This window comes from Heterocephalus glaber, unplaced genomic scaffold, assembly GCF_053883595.1.
Source record: "Heterocephalus glaber isolate CG9 unplaced genomic scaffold, H.glaber_assembly_v1.0 deba00001235, whole genome shotgun sequence".
In the NCBI taxonomy this organism is placed as follows: Eukaryota; Metazoa; Chordata; class Mammalia; order Rodentia; family Bathyergidae; genus Heterocephalus; species Heterocephalus glaber.
This window is the reverse complement of record NW_028258222.1, coordinates 204,923-224,828: the sequence shown is the minus strand read 5'-3', so window position 1 is coordinate 224,828 and position 19,906 is coordinate 204,923. Positions and strand designations below refer to the sequence as shown.

At 58.0% G+C, this 19,906-nt stretch overlaps 2 protein-coding genes across 3 annotated transcripts; one reads left to right on the top strand and one right to left on the bottom strand.

Annotated features, from left to right (window-relative positions):
- Positions 1-1,603: 1,603 nt before the first annotated feature.
- On the bottom strand, positions 1,604-14,827 carry Mmrn2 (multimerin 2). The gene is made up of 7 exons (XM_004867716.3): positions 14,592-14,827; positions 7,382-7,510; positions 7,205-7,311; positions 7,038-7,118; positions 6,444-6,602; positions 4,697-6,340; positions 1,604-2,624 (listed from the first exon to the last, which is right to left on the bottom strand). The coding sequence occupies exons 1-7, from the start codon at positions 14,753-14,755 to the stop codon at positions 2,236-2,238; spliced, it is 2,673 nt and encodes an 890-aa protein (XP_004867773.2). The 5' UTR covers positions 14,756-14,827; the 3' UTR covers positions 1,604-2,235.
- Positions 14,828-16,156: 1,329 nt separating this feature from the next.
- Sncg (synuclein gamma) lies at positions 16,157-19,906 on the top strand. 2 transcript variants are annotated; one of them, XM_004867715.4, is made up of 5 exons: positions 16,157-16,484; positions 17,165-17,206; positions 17,433-17,560; positions 19,345-19,413; positions 19,621-19,906. In XM_004867715.4, exons 1-5 carry the CDS (start codon positions 16,364-16,366, stop codon positions 19,639-19,641), a joined length of 381 nt encoding a protein of 126 aa, XP_004867772.2. In that variant the 5' UTR covers positions 16,157-16,363; the 3' UTR covers positions 19,642-19,906. The 2 variants fall into 2 exon arrangements, with proteins under 2 accessions (XP_004867772.2, XP_087067071.1); XM_087210945.1 differs by lacking the exon at positions 17,165-17,206 and having other exon boundaries at positions 16,261-16,484.

Below are 19,906 nucleotides of genomic sequence, written 5' to 3'. Positions count from 1 at the left end.
GAATCTTGTTAATGTAGCCACCATCTCAGAGCCCAGCCCAATCTGACTTTCTTATAGTGAAGAGTATATTCAGCAAATATTGAATGCAGTGAACCCCCAAAATTCACAGGGGTTACCTTCCTAGAGCACCTGCAAATTGTGAAAACCCACAAATTTTAGATATGGTCAGAAAACGCCTATAAATGCCTATTTTTATAGTTTAAACCCTAAATATGCTATGTCTCCCACAGTTATGTAATGTAATTTAATAAAATACTGTATTATTAAAGCCTTAGAGCCTGCCTCAATACCAATAAATAAATAAATAAATGCCATACAATACATGAAAGCCTTAGAAGGTGCAGGGCATTTGGGCAGCATCATAGGGATCTTAAGGGCTTTTAGAAAAACAAAACCGAGAACACTTGAGACAGCTACATGCAGTAGAGCAGCCTGTTATGATACAGGAATGCTGGTGCATCCACAGGGCAACCGCAAGGAGAACTGAATAATGCTCTCAGATTGGCTACTTGCAAACCTCCTGCCAAAAAAACAATTGTGGGAGATATTTGCATTTTCCACAAAATTGTGGGGATTTCCGCAAACAATTATTAGTTAGTTTCTAAGGAAAAATTCGTGAATGACTGAGACAGCAAACTCTGAACCATGACTTCGTGAGGGTATATTATATTGGCCAAGACCCACTTTATTTTCTGGTGGCTCTATGGCTGCTTTTTCAAGCCTGTTTGCTCTAGGATCTGAAATTTTTTGAAAATCACGTTGCTGTGGTTTAGATCTAAAATGTTCCCAAGTCTCATGTTTGTGGAAGGTGATTAGATCATGGGCACTACACTCTTCAGTGGATTCATCCATGGATGAGTTCAGAGCTGAATGTACTATAGAAGGTGGGGCTTGGTTGGAGGTGGTTCCTGGGGTGTGATCCAGAACCGTGGATTTTTGTCCTCAGCCCCTCCCTTCTCTCTCTGCTTCCTGGCTGCCATGAAGTGAATAGCTTCCTTCACCAGGCCCATCCACTATGCTGTTTCTGCCTTGGAGCCAGCTGACCATGGACTGAACCCACTGAAAACTGTGAGCCAAAAGAAATCAATCCTCTGTTTAGTTTGTGGCTGTCAGATACCTGGTCTAAGTGATGGAAGGTGACTGAACACACATAATAGTATCACAGGGACAACTGCTACTTTGACTAAACTGTCTAGGATCAACATGATGCCCAGCACGAAGCCAGCTAGATACTTCATGGAGAATTGACTGAAACTGTTCAAGTCAAGTGCGGCCTGGGACACTGAGTCACATTTATCCCACATAGTTTCATTTCATCCCACATTGTCTCTGCATCTCACCAGATGGTTTTGCTCTCGGGCAGTAGGCATGGCATCGATTTGCCAGGTGTCTATTCCAGAGGTGATCATCACCAAGGTAGGCTTATAATACTGCTTCCCTCCTCCCTTTCTGGCTGGGGACAGGGCCAGGAAGTCCTAAGACACTGGAGGAAGTGGGAACGGGGACAGCTATACACATTTTGGTCCCTGTTTGTCAGGTCCTGGTGTTTCCCTGATAATGCAAGGAGAAAAAGATGAAATGATATATTCAGGTAGAGACAGAGTGGCTGAAACAAAAGACACTCATTTTATTTTCCTTGTCTACTTCAGCAGGCTTTTGCCCCATTTCTTTTTTTTTTGCATATGCAATTGTAAAATAGCATTTTATTATTTTTAACATATTGGTTTGCTCCTTTTCTGAGAGACCAGAGGGTGGGTTTTAGCCTGCTGTACTAGTCACTGGAGACTGCTTTGGGATTTTAGCTCAGATGTCACCTGCACTTCTCTCCAGTCTGGGGATCATGCCCGGGGCCTTGCGTGTGCTGAGCAATCACTCTGCCACTGAGCTACACCCCAACCCACGGCCTCCACTTGAAACTTCTCCTTCTAGCAGCCACTCAGAGAGAAGGCAAAACAGAAGAAAGGTTTTAGGTGTTGTAGAGAAGTTTCCAACCACAGGAAGAGAGTGAAACACTGAAGTTGTAGAATGCAGGATGTAGCAGATTGTGGGGTCCGGCCACACTGGCAGGGACCAGGCCGCCCGGAATGCAGTGCCCCGTCCTGTCTCCTCAGAGCACGACCACATCTCATGCATGGGGCACACGCGGAACACCCCATGTCTCAGAAGGTTCCCGGAGCAGCTGGGTGCACTGGGCCGGGGTATAGGAAGGCCTCAATGTCAGGACAGCTCAGTGGCTCAGGTGCTAAACATCATGAAGCCCCCGAATGCAGTGCCCACAGGGCTCCTCTGGGCCACAGTGCCCTGCGTCAGCTCGAACCACACCCTTTCCCCCCGCCTCAGCTCCGCCATGGCAAAGGTGGTGGCCGTGCCCCCAGCACTCTGCACTGTGGTACAGACCGGGGTTCGATGGTGACCCCCAATCACCAGCTGCCCTGTCCCAGGGCCGGGGCCAAATTCCACGCTCACTGCAAACATGTAGATGCCCCGCTCAGGGGCCTGGAAGTAGCCGAGTTTGGGGAAGTAGCTGGTGCCGGCATTGATGGTTGTGGCGTTGAACTTCACTGTCTGGGGGGCGGCCATCCCTGTCCCATCAGAGAGGCTGGCGTAGAAGGCCACAGGGGAGCCTGAAAGGCAGAGGAAAGGCTTGGTGACTCAGTCCTTCACCTCCTTGGGTGGGAAATTAAATGCTGAAACCTGCCTGCTGAGCCTCATTAGCATTGGAAATAGATTATTTTTTTTGAGACAGGGCCTCACTATGTAGTTTAGGCTGGCTTTGAACTCACTATGCAGCCTAAGCTGCTGGCCTTGAACTCATGGAGATCCTCCTGTTTTAGCCTCTTGATGCTGGGATCATAGGGGTGTGCTCCCATGGCCAGCTTGCAATCGGTAATTATTTCTGGGTAACACAATATTCCCCACATAAGTGTGATCAGAGGGCAAGAGAAGGAGATAGAAATCTGTTGTCTGGCTGAGGGACCTGACAACAGAGCCCTTTCTTGCTGGACTCTCCCACGATTTTCTCCAGAGGTAAGTGTCCCTCACTGAGAGAGCACCTTGATGCCTGGCTGGCTGCCCAAGGCAACATGGTTTGTACATGGCTGGCACAGGAGTCCTGGTCTCCTATTTCCTGTCCACTGGGACCCCCGAGGAGTCCTGAGAGCCCCACAGGAAGACAGGACAACTGCTTGCCCTCACTGAATGAGCTGGGGGTGCGGTTCCTACTGATGCTGCCCAGGATCTCTGAGAAACAGGAAGGAGGCTCCTCCCTGCCCTGCCGTGGCTTCTTCCTGTGGTTTCCAAAATGCTGCACACAGCCCCAGGATCACAGCTGGGGAAACTGAGGCCAGGAAGGGGAAGTCTTCCTAGAGTCTGTGGCTCTAGAATGACCAAGCAGGAGCAGACCCTGGATCCCTTGGTTTCGGGTGCTCTTTCCACACTCTCCCTTGTGGTAGCACTTTCTCTGGCCTTGGCATAGGCTGAGATAGGCAGGTGCTAGACACACACAGGCACTGGGGCAGAGGGAGCGCCATGGGGTGAGCAAGGAACGGCTGTGGGCTGGCCAGGGAGGTCGGGCAGGGGGAGGACAGGCAGGAGACCAGGCCAGTCCCACTGAAGTCCAGAGTATGGCAATGACCTCAGACCTAGCAAGGTCATTTTTTTTTTCTGGTACCGAGGAGCAAACTCAGGACCTTGTGCTTTCGAGGCAGGCGCGGTGCCACTGAGCTAAATCCCCAGCCCTATGATCATGTTCTTGAGGGACCAACTGGGTATCTGGGGAAGGGAAGAGTCTGAGACCAAGCCCCACACTTCTCAGGGGATGAAGCCGAGGCCTAAGGAAGCCTGGGACTCAGGTCTCAGGACTAGAGCCATGTCTGCGTCTCCAGAGTCTGGAAGATGTTCTGAGAATTCCTTCAAAATCACTTTCCTGTTTGGGCCAAAGCAGAGGCCACGCTGACACTGCAGTTCCTGATATCCACAGCAGGTGGCGCGCTCGCCCAGCCGGAGGAAGCCAGACTTGCAGCGCTCTCTGCGGGCTTCCAGCTTCCCTCCACCCTCCGGCGTCCAGGTTCTCCGTGGAGGGAACCGCACCTGCCCTGCGCCCACCTAGGTGGAAGGTCCGTGCATTTTGTGCGTGCCATGCCCTACAGGGCACAATTAGAGCTCTACAGCCTTCTTGCTGGAGTAATTTTCTAAAAGACAGTACTGCGGTGGTGCCCGGCGTGGAGGTGCAGGCCTGTGGTCCCAACACTTGGGAGGCTGAACCAGGAAGATCGCTGCAAGTTCAAGGCCAGACTGGGCTACATAGTAAGTTCAAGACCAGCCGAGACCACACAGCGGAAGCCTGTCTCAAAAAAACAAAACAAAACAAAACAAACCGGTAGTGGTAAACATTGCTACATAAGCCATTAGGCAAAGTGTGAAGGTATACTGCCCCTGGCCCCTGCCGCAGAAGTGCTGGGCAATCTGGGACCCTGGCTAGGACTCCGGGTGTTAAACTTGGGCTCGGCGTCCGGAAGATGCAACTGTTGGTCTTCCTAACACTGCCCATTTTGCAAAGGAAGCAACTGAGAGTAGTGTGCCAGAGGGCGGAGCGGGTGCCCTATACCTCCGTGTCCCAGGCTAAACCAGGGTGCAGACAGCCACAGCAACAGGGGCCATCCTTTCCCCTTCGTCTTTCCAGTCCCCCAGGACTCACCTGTCCCCCAGAGCCTTGCACCCAGGGCCTCTTGCTCGCCTTTGGCTTTTGTGCCCTCCAAGGATGCCACCTGCTTTTTATACCTCCGGTGGGCGGCCGCCGGATCTTTCTGCTGCTTCTTCCCTTTCCTGCTCAACATGACCTGCAGCTTCCCCAGGTCCAGGCTGACGTTGGCGGTCAGGAGCCCTTGGAAGTTGCCAAAGAGGCCATGGAAGAGCCGCTGCTGCTGCTCTAGGTCCCGCTGGGTGGCCGAGAGAGCGCCCTGGAGACCCTGCAGGGAGCCGTTGAACTTGGTGGCCCAGGAAGCCTCACAGCCCTGCCCGGCCTCCTCCACCTCCCGCGCGTGCTGCAGGTTCGCCACGCGCTCATCCAGCTCGTTCCAGCCGACCGCCTGCTCCTGCAGCCCGCGGGCCGCGTCCCGCAGCGCCTCCAGGATCTGCCCATAGCGCAGGGGCAGCGGGCCTGGCGCGCCCTCCGACAGCTCCTCCAGCGCCTCCTCGCCGAAGAGGGCGGCCAGCGCGGCCTCGTGGCGCAGCCCGTCCTGCAGCAGCGCAGCAAAGGAGCTGTGCAGCTGGCGCGCGTCGCGTTTTGAGTCCTCCACGGCCACCCGCAGTGCGCTCGCCTCTCTGTCCAGCGCCTGCACTCGGGCCCGCAGCCGGGCCCTCTCTGCCCGCGCGTGCTCACTCTCGGCCCTGAGCACGTCCACGGTGCTCAACACGGCGTCCACCGCGGCGTGCAGGGCTGGCAGGGAGGAGTCGTTCCCCACGTCCGGGGCCCTGGGCGTCTCCTCTGGGGCGCCCGTGGGATCCGGGTCCGAGGAGAGCTTCGGGCAGCTGCAGTCCTTGAGGTACCTGGTGAGGTCAGCGTGGCCACTCTGCAGCTGCTGCAGGGTGACATTGAGCTCCTGCAGCCCCCTCTCCACCTCCTCCTTGTTCTCCTCCATGATCAGAGACTTCTCCATGAGGTCCACGCGCAGCTCACGCAGCCCGGTGTGGTTCACCTGCAGCTCCCCCACCAGGCGCTCCACCCTGCTGATCTGGTCGAAGGTCTCATCTGACTCCGTGTACAGCTCCTTGATTTCGTCCGTGTGCTGGGCCAGCGTTACCCTCATGTCCTCAAGGGTCCCTGCCAGCTCCTCCTCCCTCTGGCTGCTGGCTGTGTGCAACGCTGAGAGGTTTCTCTGCAGCTGGCCCAGCCTGGCCTGCAGGCTCTCAGGCTCTGGCCTGGCTGCTGCCCCAACCTGCCTACCATTGGTCCCCGGGGGCTCCTGGGCCTTGAGCAGCTGCTTGACCTTGCCGTCCACCTCTGCCTGGACCTCAGTGAGGGCCTGGTGCAGAGACAGGTGCTGGGCGTGCAGGCGGCCCTCCACATCCTGCCGAAGCTGCTCCATGTGCCGGCCATGCTCCTTGACTTTGGCCTCAAACTTGGCACTGACCTCTTGGAAGTTGGGCCCAGCCACTGCGCTGTCCTGTATGTGCTGGAGGGCCTGGCGGTTGGCCTCCACCTCAAGGGACAGGTTCCGCACGGCCTGGGAGAGGCTGTACAAGCTCTCCTTGAAGCTCCTCCAGATGGGACTGAAGTGCTCTTGCAGGAAGGCATCCATGTGCAGCGGGGGCCCCTGCTCCAGGGACCTGCCAAGGGAGTCTGCAGCAGAGGGATGGTGCATTGGCCAGGGCTGGGGTGTAGGCGCCCTCCCCACAAGGGCACAGGCTCTGAGGTCTGGGCAGCCCTGGACCCTGCTACTCACCTGGCTCCATCTTATTCACCTCTGTGGTCCTCACTGTGAGGTCTCCGGTGGCTGAACTGGCCCAGGGATCTGGAAGGCCATCAGCTGCCTGGTGGACATCATTCTGGAGGTCTCGTGTCAGGCTCCCCTCAGCATCCTTGAGCTCTGCAGCCAGGTGGCCTGAGTATGTGTCAGATCACAGGGTCCAGAGAAGCAGATTTGGGGGCCAAGGCGGGAAGGAGAGGACTTAGAATCCTTGAATCCCAAAAGGGGAAATGCCTGGCAACTGAGCCCCTGCCCCCTCCCAGGCCCACAGCAGACATGACAAATCGATCACAGCCCATTTTCTCCTTGTGTGCCATCCCACCACAAAGGACTCCACAGATGGTGTCTCTTGTGCCAACTCCAAGGTGATGGACAGTGAGATGTCCCAGCCCTGGTTGAGGGCATGAGAGATGTGGGGTGAAGGGAAAGGGGATGGGCAGGTAGGCCCCTGGGGCGGGGGGTACAGAGCCTCAGGGCCCTGCTGAGGCCAGGGGCAGGGTTTCCCTGAAGTGGCACTGAGCGTCTGAGGAGAGGGTCTGCCACTCCTGCGCCTTCAGGAAAGCAACACACCAAGTTCCAAGCCAGCTGGCTGCTCCCAAGGCTCCAAGCGGCTGTCATCCAGTTCCACAGGAGCAGTGGTCACTGTGGGGTCTGCAGAAGGAAGCAAGCGGCAATGTTGACCCAGGAGGGTCTGCATGACCTTGGGGCTGGAGGTTGAGGGGAGGGGGCTGCCCTACCGTGCAGCTGGCAGTCGGGGCCCTGGAAGCCTGGGCAGCACCTCCAGGCCAGGGCTGTCAGGACCCTCTGCTTGACCTGGTACACTGGCTTGTGGGCTATGCGGTACCTGGGGGAGAAGGGCAGCTCAGTGACCCAGGAGCCTGGCCCAGAGGGCAGATGGCCTCGGCCCTACTCACATGACTCTGTCTCTCTGGCAGTTGGGAGTGCTCTGCGGACACGGCTGCTGTGAGTGGACCAGGAATCTCTCCATTTTGCAGGCGGCTATGAAGGTGGCCAGCCTGGATGTCTGGTAAGGGCACCAGTTACTGGAAAACAAGCCAGAGAGGTGGGTGGTGAGCCACACCTGGACCTCAGGGACACTCCCTCAAGGCTCCTGGGGGCTGTTTGTGCACAGTGCCCACCCTCTGCATCCACCCGTGGAGAAGGGAGTACCGTGCATTACCATCCTGGGCTCTGAGCCATCTGCACAAACCCAGACTGCATAGGGAGGCTGAGGAGGCCCCAGGATCACACAGAAGGTGCCTGCTGTTCCCCCTGCTGTCTAAGGCAGCAGGCCGAGCTGGGGCTGGAGAGTCCTGGGTTTGAACCCTTCACCCTCCTTGGTCGTGTGGCCTGAGCCCAGAGGGAATTTCTGTTCCCCTCTGAACAATGGAGCAGTGGTCCCTCCAGGAAGTAGGCAGTGTGTGCCAGATGCCTGCCCCTGCCACATGCTCCAGGATGCTGCTCCATGCCCTACCCTGGCCTTTCATCCGAGGCCCCGCCTGTGCCAACTCCTGGCCCAATCGTGCCAATGGGACCACTGTGGTGACGCCAGGAAGAGAGACCATGAGGGGCATGGTGGTCCTGGGGTCACACTAGGCTCCAAGTGCCTGGGATGAAGCCCTGTGCCTCTGCCCTTTGCCATTTTGTGCCATGCTGTCCTGGGGTGAGTGGGGGGGTCAGATCTTCCCTCTACTGTGAGCCCCCAAAGCAGAGGCCCCCAGGGACACCGGTGGCAGTGACCTCTGTGGCCCAGAACGCTCAGCTCCTCTGTGCTGGCTTCAAGCTTGACCCCTGTGGAGGCAGAATGAGGTGCAGGGGCTGGCAGCAGGGCAAGGGCTGGGGATAGTGGGGCTCTCAGGATGGGGCTGCCACTTAAGAGCAGCACCTGTGCCTGGGTGCTGGGAGAGTGGCATGGATTCAAGGGGGCCTGGGCCATCTCAGGGCTGTCAGGAACTGGCCCTGGCCTTGGGGCAGGCACTGCTGGGCAGGCAGAGAAGGCCACACCTGCTGTGACAGTGAGACCTGGCCCGCTTTCCCGCTGTGCTCAGCCTGGCAGTCAGCACGGACCCCAGGGAGCCAGAGGCACAGCATCCCAGGAGAGCAACCCAGCCTGGAGCCAGACCCAGGGTGTTAACATTGGCCCTGGGAAGCGACAGGCGGAAGAACAGAAAGCCATGTCCTGCACCCCAGCTTCTAGTCAGCTTCCAAGCTGCCTGCTCTCTCCTTTTTGGTTTTGTTTTTCTTTCCAGTACTGGGGGTTGAACCTGGGGCTTTCACACTGACCTACAATCGCCTTCTTTCATTTGTTTTTAAATTTTGAGACAGGGTCTTGCTAAGTCTGTAATTTGCCCAGGCTATATTCAGACTTTCAATCCTCTTGCCTCAGCATCTTGAGAATTAAAAATCCAACATTAAAAAAAAATCCAATATTAGACATAAAAAAGAATTGAATCAAAATGTCCAAAGGTGAAGTAAAGGAAATTTCCCCAAAAGAGCAAACAGAAGATGAAAAATAAATTAAGAAAAAGTTAAGAGCCAGGTGTGTTGGTGCACACTTGTAATTCCACTCCTGGGGAGGCTGAGGCAGGAGGATCACCTGAGTTTAAGGCCAAGGATACATGTTGAGACGCTGTCTCAAACAAAAACAGCAACAACAAAAAGGGCTAAGAGGTCCAGGGATTTAGCTCAGTGGTTCTGCCTCCTGCCTCACAGGCTCGAGGACCCAAGTTCAATCCCTGGTACCAAAAAAACCCAAAAACAACAAGAGTAAAAAGACCTAAGAAAAATTTCCAGCCAGGCATGGTGGTGCATGCCTGTAATCCCAGCACTCAGGAGGCTGTGAGTTCAAGGCCAGCCTGGACCACATACATAGCAAAACCCTGTCTCAAAAAAAAGAAAAAAATATTTCAAGTCCTGGAAATCCAACATCCAAATTATAGGAGTTCCAGAAAGAGAGAACAAAGGGTGGAAGTCGTTGATGAAAATGTCAGACACATGGTCCAGAAGCCAAAACAGGAGTCCTAGGCAGAGGGCGCGCAAGGGCTGGCAGGGGATAGGATGCAGACTCCAGGGAAGCCATGGGGGGAATGTAGGGTTCTGGGAAGGAGGAGGGTGCTCTAGGGAGAAATGCCGAGAAATGCACACTCGAGCACGGGCGCACACACACGCACACGCAGGAGTCATCACGAGGCCTGGCTCCTCGGGCCCTGCAGCGTGGTGGGTGTGGTTCCCAGGCAGCAGCCAGGCGTGCACCCATCTGAGGGAGTTGCAGGGTGGAGACACCAGCTTCCAGACTTGGCCTCCGGGTCACCAGGGGCCACTGACCGGGTCCCCAAGCCGGCAGGCGATGTCTTACAGACTCATGGGCTGGGGTGCAGCTTGGTGGTGGAGCAGGTGCTTCCCATCTGCAGGGCCCCGGCTCCCACCCCCAGCACCAAAGAAACAAAGGAGCACAAGTCTTCTTGCCCAGGGGCCGGGAGGAGGCGACTCTGAGGCTGGGCGGGGCTGGACTCGGGTCATGGTGTGGAACGGGTCTCAGCCTGGGTGTGGGGCAGCGTGGCAGAGGCACCTAGGCCACGCATAAACCAGGCACAGGGCCGCTGTCCAGACTAGAAGCCACTGGGCTATTGGGGCTGAGGCATGGCCCAGAGGACGAGGTCGGTCAGACCCTCGTGTGAACGAGGGTGGAGCAGGCGTGGACAAGAGGCTGACAGTGCAAGCCTGAGAAATCTAGCAGAGGAAGAAATCAGGCTCCTTTTCACAGGGCAAACCAAAAGTGAGCAGAGGGAAAAATGAGTCATCGTTATTTTGAGGCTCAACTCTCCAAGCGGTATTCATAGTCTGGAGGGTGGGAACAGACTGGCTCGGGAGATTTGGTGGTGCACGCCTGTAATCCCAGCACTCAGGAAGCTGAGGCAGAAAGATCACCTTGAGTTCAGGGCGAGCCCGGGCTGCATAGGAAGTTCAAGGCCAGCCTGACTACATAGGGAGACTTTGCCTCAAAAAAAAGAAAAATTAAAGATGAACTAAAATAAACACTCAAATTGACCAAATGGGAGAATGGTGTGTATGTGTTGTGTTTGCTTTGGGGCTGTGGATGGCATAGGAACAAAAGCTGAATCTTAGGTAATGTTACCTCCCAAGCTGCAATGGAAGCACATTATGACACAAAATAAAAATGTGGGGCCAGGTATGTTGGCACATGCCTGTAGGGAGGAGGAGGCAGGAGGACAGCCGTGAATTCGAGGCCAGCCTGAGGTACATAGTGAGACCTTGTCTCAAAAAAAACCCAAAATAAATAAGTGGGATCTGCTGGGCATGGTGGCAAATACCTGTAATCCCAGCACTTTGGAGGCTGAGGCAGGCAGATCACTGCAAGTTGGAGGCCAGCCTGGACTACATAGTGAGACCCTGTCTCAACAAAACAAAACAAAACAAAACAAGTAGAATCCTTGATCAAAAGGTATTGTTTCAAGGCCACAGCAGAAATGTAGCCTGGTGTGAGTCCTGTAGGGGCTTTGCAGAGTCCTGGGCAGGGTCTCGTGTGAAGCTGGCCCTGATTTGAGGGTTTCTAAACCCTGTGATGCCATCTCATCTGCTGAACTCTGCCATCCAAGTGTTGAGAATGTTAAACCAGCCTAGACCTGTTCCAATAAAATTTTATTAATGAAAACTGGTAGTGCCCCTTTGGCCCACTGACTACGGCTTTCTTTTCTTTCTTTTTTTTTTTTTTTTTTTTTGGTACCAGGGATCAAACTTGGAACCCTGCGCTTGGGAGGCAGGTGGTGGAACCACTGAGCTAAACCCCTAGCCCTGACTACCGTTTTCTGAGCCAGTCAATGGTTATTTGTAACTAATCAAAATGAAATTTAAAAAGTAAATACCTGGTGTGGTGGTGCACACCTAGTCCCAGATACTCAGGAGGCTGAGGCGGGAGGATCACATTTAAGTTTAAATCTAAAATGGGAAACTTAATGAGATCCTGTCTCCAAAAGAGGAGGAGGTAGGGCTGGGGATTTAGTTCAGTGGTTCTGCTGCCTGCCTTGCAAGCATAAGGTCCCGAGTTCGATCCCCGAAGAGAGAAGAAAATAGAGGCTGGGGATCAGCTCAGTGACAGAAAGCCCCAGGCTCAACCCTCAATACTGCAAAAATCAGTTATCACTCATTGGTCCGTGTGTAGGGGAAATGCAGATGGATGAGAAGAACACTTTGAAAGACAACATTGAGTAGTTTCTCTCCTGGCCTCCAGATCAAGCCCAGGCCCAGGCTGAGCTCAGGGTCCTGCCTGGCATGCCTGGAATACTCGGCTCAGGTTCTTCTCCATCACTGGAACCCACCCCCCCACCCCCACCCCCGCCAAACGAAAAGCCCCCACTCTAAAGCCAAGTAATGCACAAGTGGGGCAGCAGAGGAGACCGGTGTGTGTGTGGGGGGGAGCTGAGTGTCCCTGGGGACCGCGAAGCGGCAGAGTGGGGCGAGGAATTGGACGGTGGGCGGGGCCGGCAGGGTCAGAGTCTGGGCTCAGCCAGAGCCAGGACTCAGAGCCCCTGCTTGTCAGTAGGGGACAGTGGGACACTTGAGTTGTCGCAACTGGGTGATGGGTGCCCTGGCAACTGGTGGCGAGAGGCCAGGAATCCTGCTGAACGGCCTGTGCCAGGCAGGGCGGCCGCCACACATGGGCCGATCCTGTCCCCGCGCCAATGCTCGGGCGGGCGGGAGACTCCCGGTCGCCCTGTGCCTGTCCCGCTCGCGTGACGGGGACTTTCCAGCTCCGGGACCGGAGGCGGCGGCACCCGCCCTTCCTGCGCAGGAGCCTGCTCGGAGCCGCCCTCCCCCTGCCGGCTCACAGACGCTGCCCCTGCCCCCGCCGGGTGTCCCTCCCTTGGCACAGCGCGCCGCTGCTGGCCGAAGAGCCCTGGGAACGTTCCCGACCTCGGCTTGGGCCTCTTCAGCTCTCGGCACGGCCACCCCGCCCCTGGCCAGGTGCTCTGGGGAGCCCCCATAGCCCAGGGTCTGCAGAGGGGCAGGCGGGGCCGGGGTGAGTGCGGGGTGCTCGGCCCTGGTCCTCACCCTGACCGAGGGCCCCAGCTCTCCTGCCCGCCCTCTCTGGACCCCGTGACCTTGAGCAGGGCCCTGCTCACTCCTGGAAGCGCAGAGAAGCTGCGGCCCTGGGGACGGAGGCTGTGGGCGGCAGAGTGGCGGAGAGGGGCGGATAATGGATGTGCTTCCCGCCGCCAGCGGAGCACTTAGTGCTCTGACCCGGGCTGAGTTCTCCTGGGAAGGGACAGCAGATCCGCCAGCCTCACTCTGGAGCCTTGAATCTATCCATCAGCATGACCACCGGTCCGGGGGAGACGCTCTCAGGGCTTTGTCCCGGAGACAGAGAGACTGAGCCGAGGGTCCCTGAGTGTGGCACAGGGAGCCGGGCTGCGGCCCGCGTGAGGGGACAGGTGCCCGGAGTGCAGCCCTGAGCACCCCACTGCAGACACCCGGACCCCTGCTGCTGGGAGAAGCCAGGTCTGGTGCCCTGGCCGGCCGGCCCCGCGGGAGCAGCATCCACACTCTCGCTCTTTTTTGGGGGGGGGGCGTCTGAGGAGGTTAGGACAGAGGATTCTTGGGGTTTTCAGCCTGGCAGACGTGGGGCCTGGCTCTGACACAACAGGGCCGCATGGGAGAAGCCCCCCACTGGGCCTGGGCCCAGCACAGGTCCAAACCTGAGTGTAAAGAGGGCATTGGCTCCTGGGCTCCTCCCCGCGGTTCCCCAGGACTGAGGATCCCTCTGCCCACGCCAGTCCTCCAACCCTGGCCCTGGCCAGAGTGGACGCCAGGCATTGGGCACTAAGTTGCTCTGTTCAGGGTTGTCCTTGCAAAGGTCTCAAGGGATATGCCTGGGGCTTGGACGCAGCAGAGGAGGGAGGCTGGGCCTGTAGTCCCCTCCCTTCTTCCGACTTAGTTGACCAGGGCTTTCGCCTTGCCTCCGCCTTCTTCCCAGGAGCTGGGAAGCCACCAGCCGGGAAGTGGTTCCTTCCCTTCTCACCCCCTCCGGATGCTTCCCCCTGCCTTTTGGGTCTGCAGCTTCCGGTGGTGGAAAGGGGACCAGCCTGTTGGGAGTACCGGGGGCCACACAATCCCAGCCCAGACCAGCCAGGGAAGGCTGAGGGTCCCTTTCCTCAGCGCAGGGGGTGGGAGGAAGGGGGGCTCCTCCTCTGTCTTGTGACCCCATGCCCTCTTCCTCCCTTCCTTCCAGGGCAGAGATGAACATGGAACCCACAGCCCTGGGAGAGCAGGCTGCATGCTGGGTCCTGAAATCAGAGCTGTGGGTCTGGGCTCCCCACCAAGTGTCGCCTGCACCTCCAGCCTAGAGCAGACTAAGGGCAGAGGGTCTCCACACTGCTAGCCCCTCCCTCACTCCTGTGAGTCTCTGGGAGCTGATCCTTGCCCTCTGGACCTCAGAGCCTGTTTCTCCCAGGGCTGGGTTCCCTCAGCTGTGTGACCTGGGGACAGCTGCCAAGCCTTTCTGAGCCTCAGGCTCCCCCTCTGTAAATGGAGCTGCTGGGGAGGTTTCCTCATACCACAGTTGGCCACATGCCTGGTCTGGAGATGGCAACTGCTCCTCTGACTGTGGGGGGCTGGAGAGGGGGATCTGGGCTGCCTCCAACTCTGGGGATCCCTTCCTAGGTCCTCCCAGCCAGAGAGGCTCTGGCCCTGCACAAACAGAATGTTGGAAACTGTGTCTGGCTGCTGGAGCACCCGCCCATCTTCAGCAGGGCTGTGTCTCTGGACACCAGGGCAGTCATCGCCAGTCCCTGGGTGCCCAGACCCAAGCCCTGTCCCCAGGACTCGTGTGCCCAGGCCTTGGGTGATTTCCTTAGAAGAGGAATGGGGCCTCTCAGCCAGAGTTGCAGGGAACCAGGGTCCCTGGGTCCCCACCCCACTCTGGATGTCCATGGGGGAGCCAGCCCCCTGCCCCAGACCCAGAGCTCCCTGTCCCTGTCCCTCTTGGTGCCCAATCCAGGCCTTGAAAGCCCCCTGAGGCCCTGGCCCAGTGCCACCTGTCACTGGCGGCCCTAGGACAGGCAGTACTGCCCCATTCCACAGATGCTGCCCAGGCCCAGCCCTCCTTACCTTCTGCTGGGTCCTCTGACGCCATCCTCAGCCTTGGTCCCCGGGGGCCCCAGGAGCCTGGGTCTCTGGGGATCAGAGAAGCTTCTGCCAGGAGCCTGGGCCTCAACCCCCAGCAACCCCCAGCCCAGGGGCCCCCCAAGGCTGATCAGCAGAGTCAGGATCATCTCTGTGGCCGGGCAGGCGTAGGCAGCAAGTGACTACAGGACTGCCAAGTGACGTGGTCTTCAAGTTAAATCTCAGAAGGAAAAGAAAACACGGGGACAACAAAGAGAGGAAGTGGCTTAGGCCAGCCCCACACTGTGGGTCTCGTCCGGCCCCCCCACCCCCTGCCTGGCCCCCACAGAGGCCGCTAACCATAAATGCTGGTTCCTGTGCCCCGGACACTTCGGGTATGGAGGACACAGGGGTGGCCCTGCAAACCATTCCAGAGGGAATCTGTCCTGGGGACATCCAGGAAGCACACAGGGGCAGCAGGAAGTGGTCCTTTGGTTTCAGGGTATTATAGACAGCTAAGGTAGAAATATTGTGGGCAGTCAGTCAAGGCTAGGCCTTCGAGGGAGTCTGCAGACGATGAGAACACATTACAACTGTGGCTGGAGGAGCATTCGTTGAAGTCCAGACTTCAAGATAAAGATGGAATGACTAGGCCTACATACCTCCCTGAGGGATAAACAATATACTACGGTCCAATAAGCCTAGATAGCCATCGGTCACCCAGGTGAGTGATAAGGACCTCCTGACTCATCTTTTCCAAAAAAATGGTCCTTGTTCTTTCCATGCACACCTGCAACATGACCTGCCTTCCCTTTGGATCAATATTACCTAGGCAGCTACACTTGTAATCTTATTGGTTGATCACAGTTTTGTCCCATGTTGTACCCACTTCAAGATCCTCTATAAAACTTCCTTTGAGAAGTAGGCTCACTGGTAACCTATTTTCGGGTCACCTCCTGCCTCTCAGGTGCTCTCTCAATAAATATCTCCCACTTTTTTTTTTTTGGTACCGGGGATTGAACTCGGGTCCTTGTGCTTTCGAGGCAGGCACCAGAACCACTGAGCTAAATCCCCAGCCCCCACTCCACTCTTAACCTCCATTGTTCCTTAAAATTCATTCTTCAGTTTTGAGAACAAACAGCGTATCTGATATCTAGCAGGTTGGGAGTTATATTATTTCCCTTATAGCATTTGGAGGTCCTATATCAAGGGGACCTGCTGCCCACTTCCACCTGGTGGCCAGGAAGTGGGGGACACATGGTGCTGCCTCAGCACCCGTTTCTTTGGGGCTGCTGGGAGGATGCTCAGAGAGGACAAGGAGCCTGCCTGGGTCACACGGACAGCAGCCAGAGTCCAGGCCATGGGGAAGCCTTTGCCTGGCCGGCCCTGCTCTCCGATGGGTCAGGCTGGCCTGGGCTGTCTTTGCCTGGCCCTGGCCCCTGTCCTACCCTGGGTGCTGAGCACCAGCCATGGCCCCTGGCCTCTTTGTGCACAGACTGCAGCCAACCTGAGCTGAATGAGGGCACAGGGCAGGAGGGAAGGGGTGATTCGGCAGGGGCCCGGCCCTACTCCCCGCCATCTCTGCCTGGAGACAGCCTCCCTGGCCACCCCACCCCCACTGCCAGGCCGGCTTGGGCTCCCGCCAGCATCCACAATATCAATATTTCATCTGCGTCAATAAGAGGCAGTGCCGGGCAGCAGGGACCGGGCTGTGGCTGCACTCGAGCCAGCTCCAGCCCACAGCTGAGGGAGCCATTGTCTCCATCCTCGCCTGCACCATGGATGTCTTCAAGAAGGGCTTCTCCATCGCCAAGGAGGGCGTGGTGGGTGCCGTGGAAAAGACCAAGCAGGGGGTGACAGAGGCCGCTGAGAAGACCAAGGAGGGGGTCATGTATGTGGGTGAGTGCGGCCAGTGGGGAGGGACCCGGAGGGGTGGCAGCCAGGGCCAGGCGCCTGTGACCTTTGGCCTCCCCTTCCTCCCAGCCCGCTGAGGCACTGTGGCAGCGTGAGGACCTGGCTATCGAGGCAGGGTCCCAGGCCCTGAAGAGTGCCTGCCTCTGGCTGTCTCTCTGGTCTCTGGAACAGGATCCCTGTGCACCAGGGGCCTCCTCAGACCTCAGCCTGGCTGCCACCTGTCTGTGCACAAACACACCCACTCTGGGTCCTGACCTGGGCCCCAAAGCTGAGAGCGGCTGCACGTGTCCCTACCCCAAGGGAAGGGCTGGGCTGGGGTCCATCCCACTCAGCCCCTGCTCCCCGAGAGGAGGATGCAGGGGAGACCAAGCTGGTGACTCAGCTGTGTCTGGTGCTGCGGCTGCAGCTTCCAAGGCCCTGGCCACACCCAGCCAGGGTCTGAGAGCTTGGACCCTGCAGTGTCTCTGGGCTCCTTTGACCCATCCTGTCCTGTCTCCTTCTCATCCTTCCCTTCCTCTGGTCACAGCACGAAGTGGCCCACTGATGGGGCTGCCAGACCCCAGTCTCTGTCCCCACCCCTCTGCCTCAGCCTGGTCACCTGTCCTGTGGTGTCTGCCCAGAACCCGTCCTGTGGGCCTGGGCTGATGCCTCCATTTCCCCCCAAGGAGCCAAGACCAAGGAGAACGTAGTGCAGAGCATGACCTCAGGTGAGGGGACCCAGGACCAGGGGACAAGGTGGGGTGGGGCAGGGCAGGGACCAGAGTGCCTGCATCCAAGCCCGAGTCCTCCTCACCACAGCTGGGGTCCAATCCTAGTGGGGGACAGAGGGGCCCTGGGATCAGGAAGGGGCAGTGGAGGGGCTTGGAAAGGGAAGGCTGCGGTGCTGCCAGGGAGCTGCCAGGGTGACGCCAGGGTCCTCCTGTCCTCCCTCAGCGGCCGAGAAGACCAAGGAGCAGGCCAATGCCGTGAGCGAGGCCGTAGTCATGAGCGTCAACACCGTGGCCACCAAGACAGTGGAGGAGGCAGAGAACATTGTGGTCACCGCCGGAGTGGTGCGCAAGGTGAGCCTGGTCTCCAGCTGTCCTCGGCCTGGGAGACAGCCGGGGGAGGCTTCACTGGTGTCGGACACGCGGAGGACAGGATGTTGGGTCCACTGTTCCCTACCTCGTGTTTCTTACAGTGGGAAGCGGGGCTCATTTTATAGACAGGGAAAGTGAGGCTGGACCACACCCACTCCGTGGCTCTCTGCGCTAGGAGAGGCCACATTGCATAAGTGTGCACAGGGCCCCGCTGGTGACAGCAACCACAGAGCCACCGCCCACCTGCCCAGGGTGCTGCCTCACCCAGCCAGCCACCAGCTCCTCCCCGGAGCAGTGGGGGAGCAGCGCCCCCTGGTGGTGGATGGCAGCGAGGCTTCAGACCACACCCTAGGGTTGGTCTTTGTATGAGCATGCGCACGCGCGTGTACGCCTGTGTGCCTTGTGCAGGGTGTGTGTGCTTGCACATGTGCACGGTGAGGGTGCATGTGATGCACACCCAAGTGCGCACACGTGTGTAGCCCAGCAGTCGGTGCAGGGCCTCGGGGCTCTCCCAGAGATGCCAGCTGTGTGAGCTGTCCAGGTGCCTGTCTCTTCACGCTCGTTAACTCGTGTAATCAGCACACGTCCCGTGAGCGGGGTGTGGAAGCTGAGGCCCGAGAAATGAGGTAACAGGCAGGTCCCTTAGCGAGTCCATGCGGGCGTGGTGCCCCAGGCCTGGCTCGGAGCCTGCAGGTCCCAGGTCCTGCAGCTGCTGCAGGCTGCCCTGCCCAGGTCCCCACTCCGGGAAGGATGGGAAAGGTTCCACTCTGCCTGCTTTAGGGGCTGCACAGGGGTCTGCTTCCAGGGCCCCCAAGACAAGTCCTTGTGTTGGAGGGGGCAGCTGCTCCCTGTCCTCATCCCAGCTCTGCCCTACCCAGCCATGTGGCCCTGGGATTTGCTGTCACCTCTCTGGGTTTCTGTGTGTGTCTCACTGGGCTGTGGAGTGCAGCAGGGAGGGGACCCCCAGGAAGAGGCTCTTCCTGGCTCATGGTGAGCATCCCTCGCTATCCATGTGTGCCAGGAGCCCAGACCCTGGGGGACAGGCCCTGGGGCAGGTGCCAGTTGGCCCCGAATTGGTCCTGGAGAACAGATAAGCTCTCAGAGCTGCCCCAAGGGACACCACTCTGTGACACCCAGACCCAGTCCCTCCCCACCCCAGTGGGCTGAGTGCCCAGCCCAGGGCTTCTCGCTATGGCCTGGAGGCAGCAGGATGAGCAGGTGGCCATCTGCCCTTCACCCAGGGACCCTGCTTCACCTGGCCCGCTCTGTGCCCTTTCATGCTACCTTCATGACCCAGAGGCAAGGCAGGATGGCCCCACAGTAGCACAGCATCTGGTGTGGAGACCGGGGTCTGGGCCCATGGCTAGGCTGGGCCTGAGCCAAACTGCCATGACCACCCAGGCAAGGGGCTGACAGGCTGGCATGTAGGGGGACAAGAGATGGAAGAGGGTTCGTGCTACTGGGGACCAGAGGTTTCCTGGAGCAAGCTGGATCTGCTGCTAACCAGCCCTGTTGCACCTCAGGGTCTCCATGAATAGCTAGGACACAGCCCTCCTCCTAGGGCTGGAGGGACAGTTGGGACAAAGGCTGTGATTCACAGCCTCTGCCATCTGAGCCCTCCCTCACCCCAAGCATCCTCATCAAGGGACCCAACCAGGGGTACCCAGGACCTGGGGTCAGCTTGAGGGGAGCTGAGTCCCAGGCACCCCTAGAAGGCCTCCCTCTGTGCCTTCCCTGAAATCTCAGGTCCCCTTGTTCCCCTGCAGGAGGACTTGGAGCAACCTGCACCTGCTCAGGAGGACCAGGCAGCTGCAGAGGAAGGAGCAGCTGAGGAGGTAGGAATGGCCTGGGCAGGGCCTCTGATGCAAGCTTCCGCTTCCCCCTTGGGTCGCAGGCCCTGTCGGGAGCCTCTGGCTTCCTGGTGCCCCCACAGGGACTGTGGGAGGAGTGACCCCCAGCCTGGCAAGACCCCCATGAGGGACCTTGGGGCAGCCACGAAGGCTTCGGTGTGGAGCCTGATGTGAGGGTCCCTCTCTCTCCAGGCCAAGAGTGAGGGAAAATAGATGGCTGCTGTGGCCCCCGGAGGCCCGAGGACATCCCTCTGCCTCGGATGTCCCTCTGCCTCGGACCTGTGCTCTCCCATCGCCAGTGGCACCCCTGGCCCCACAGCTGCCATCACCCTGTCCACCACGTGCCACCATTGTGTCACCTCCTGCCTTCGGCCCCTCTGTCCACTGGTCCTTCTAACCCTACAGGTCAAATGCTGCTGTGAATTCTTTTTTCTTTTTAAAAAATGATTTCAAATAAACCATGCACCTCTTCCCTTCA

Bases quoted from the DNA above. Each gene is read 5' to 3' on its own strand.
- Mmrn2 (XM_004867716.3), bottom strand. From the start codon at position 14,755: ATGATCCTGACTCTGCTGATCAGCCTTGGGGGGCCCCTGGGCTGGGGG. The intron at 6,603-7,037 runs GTGTGTTGCTTT...ACACATACTCAG, and splicing joins GCCAGCTGGCTTGGAACTTG to GCCACCTGGCTGCAGAGCTC. The intron at 6,341-6,443 runs GTGAGTAGCAGG...CCTCTGCTGCAG, and splicing joins GGTGAATAAGATGGAGCCAG to ACTCCCTTGGCAGGTCCCTG.
- Sncg (XM_004867715.4), top strand. From the start codon at position 16,364: ATGGATGTCTTCAAGAAGGGCTTCTCCATCGCCAAGGAGGGCGTGGTG. The intron at 17,207-17,432 runs GTGAGGGGACCC...GTCCTCCCTCAG, and splicing joins AGTGCAGAGCATGACCTCAG to CGGCCGAGAAGACCAAGGAG. The intron at 19,414-19,620 runs GTAGGAATGGCC...CTCTCTCTCCAG, and splicing joins AGGAAGGAGCAGCTGAGGAG to GCCAAGAGTGAGGGAAAATA.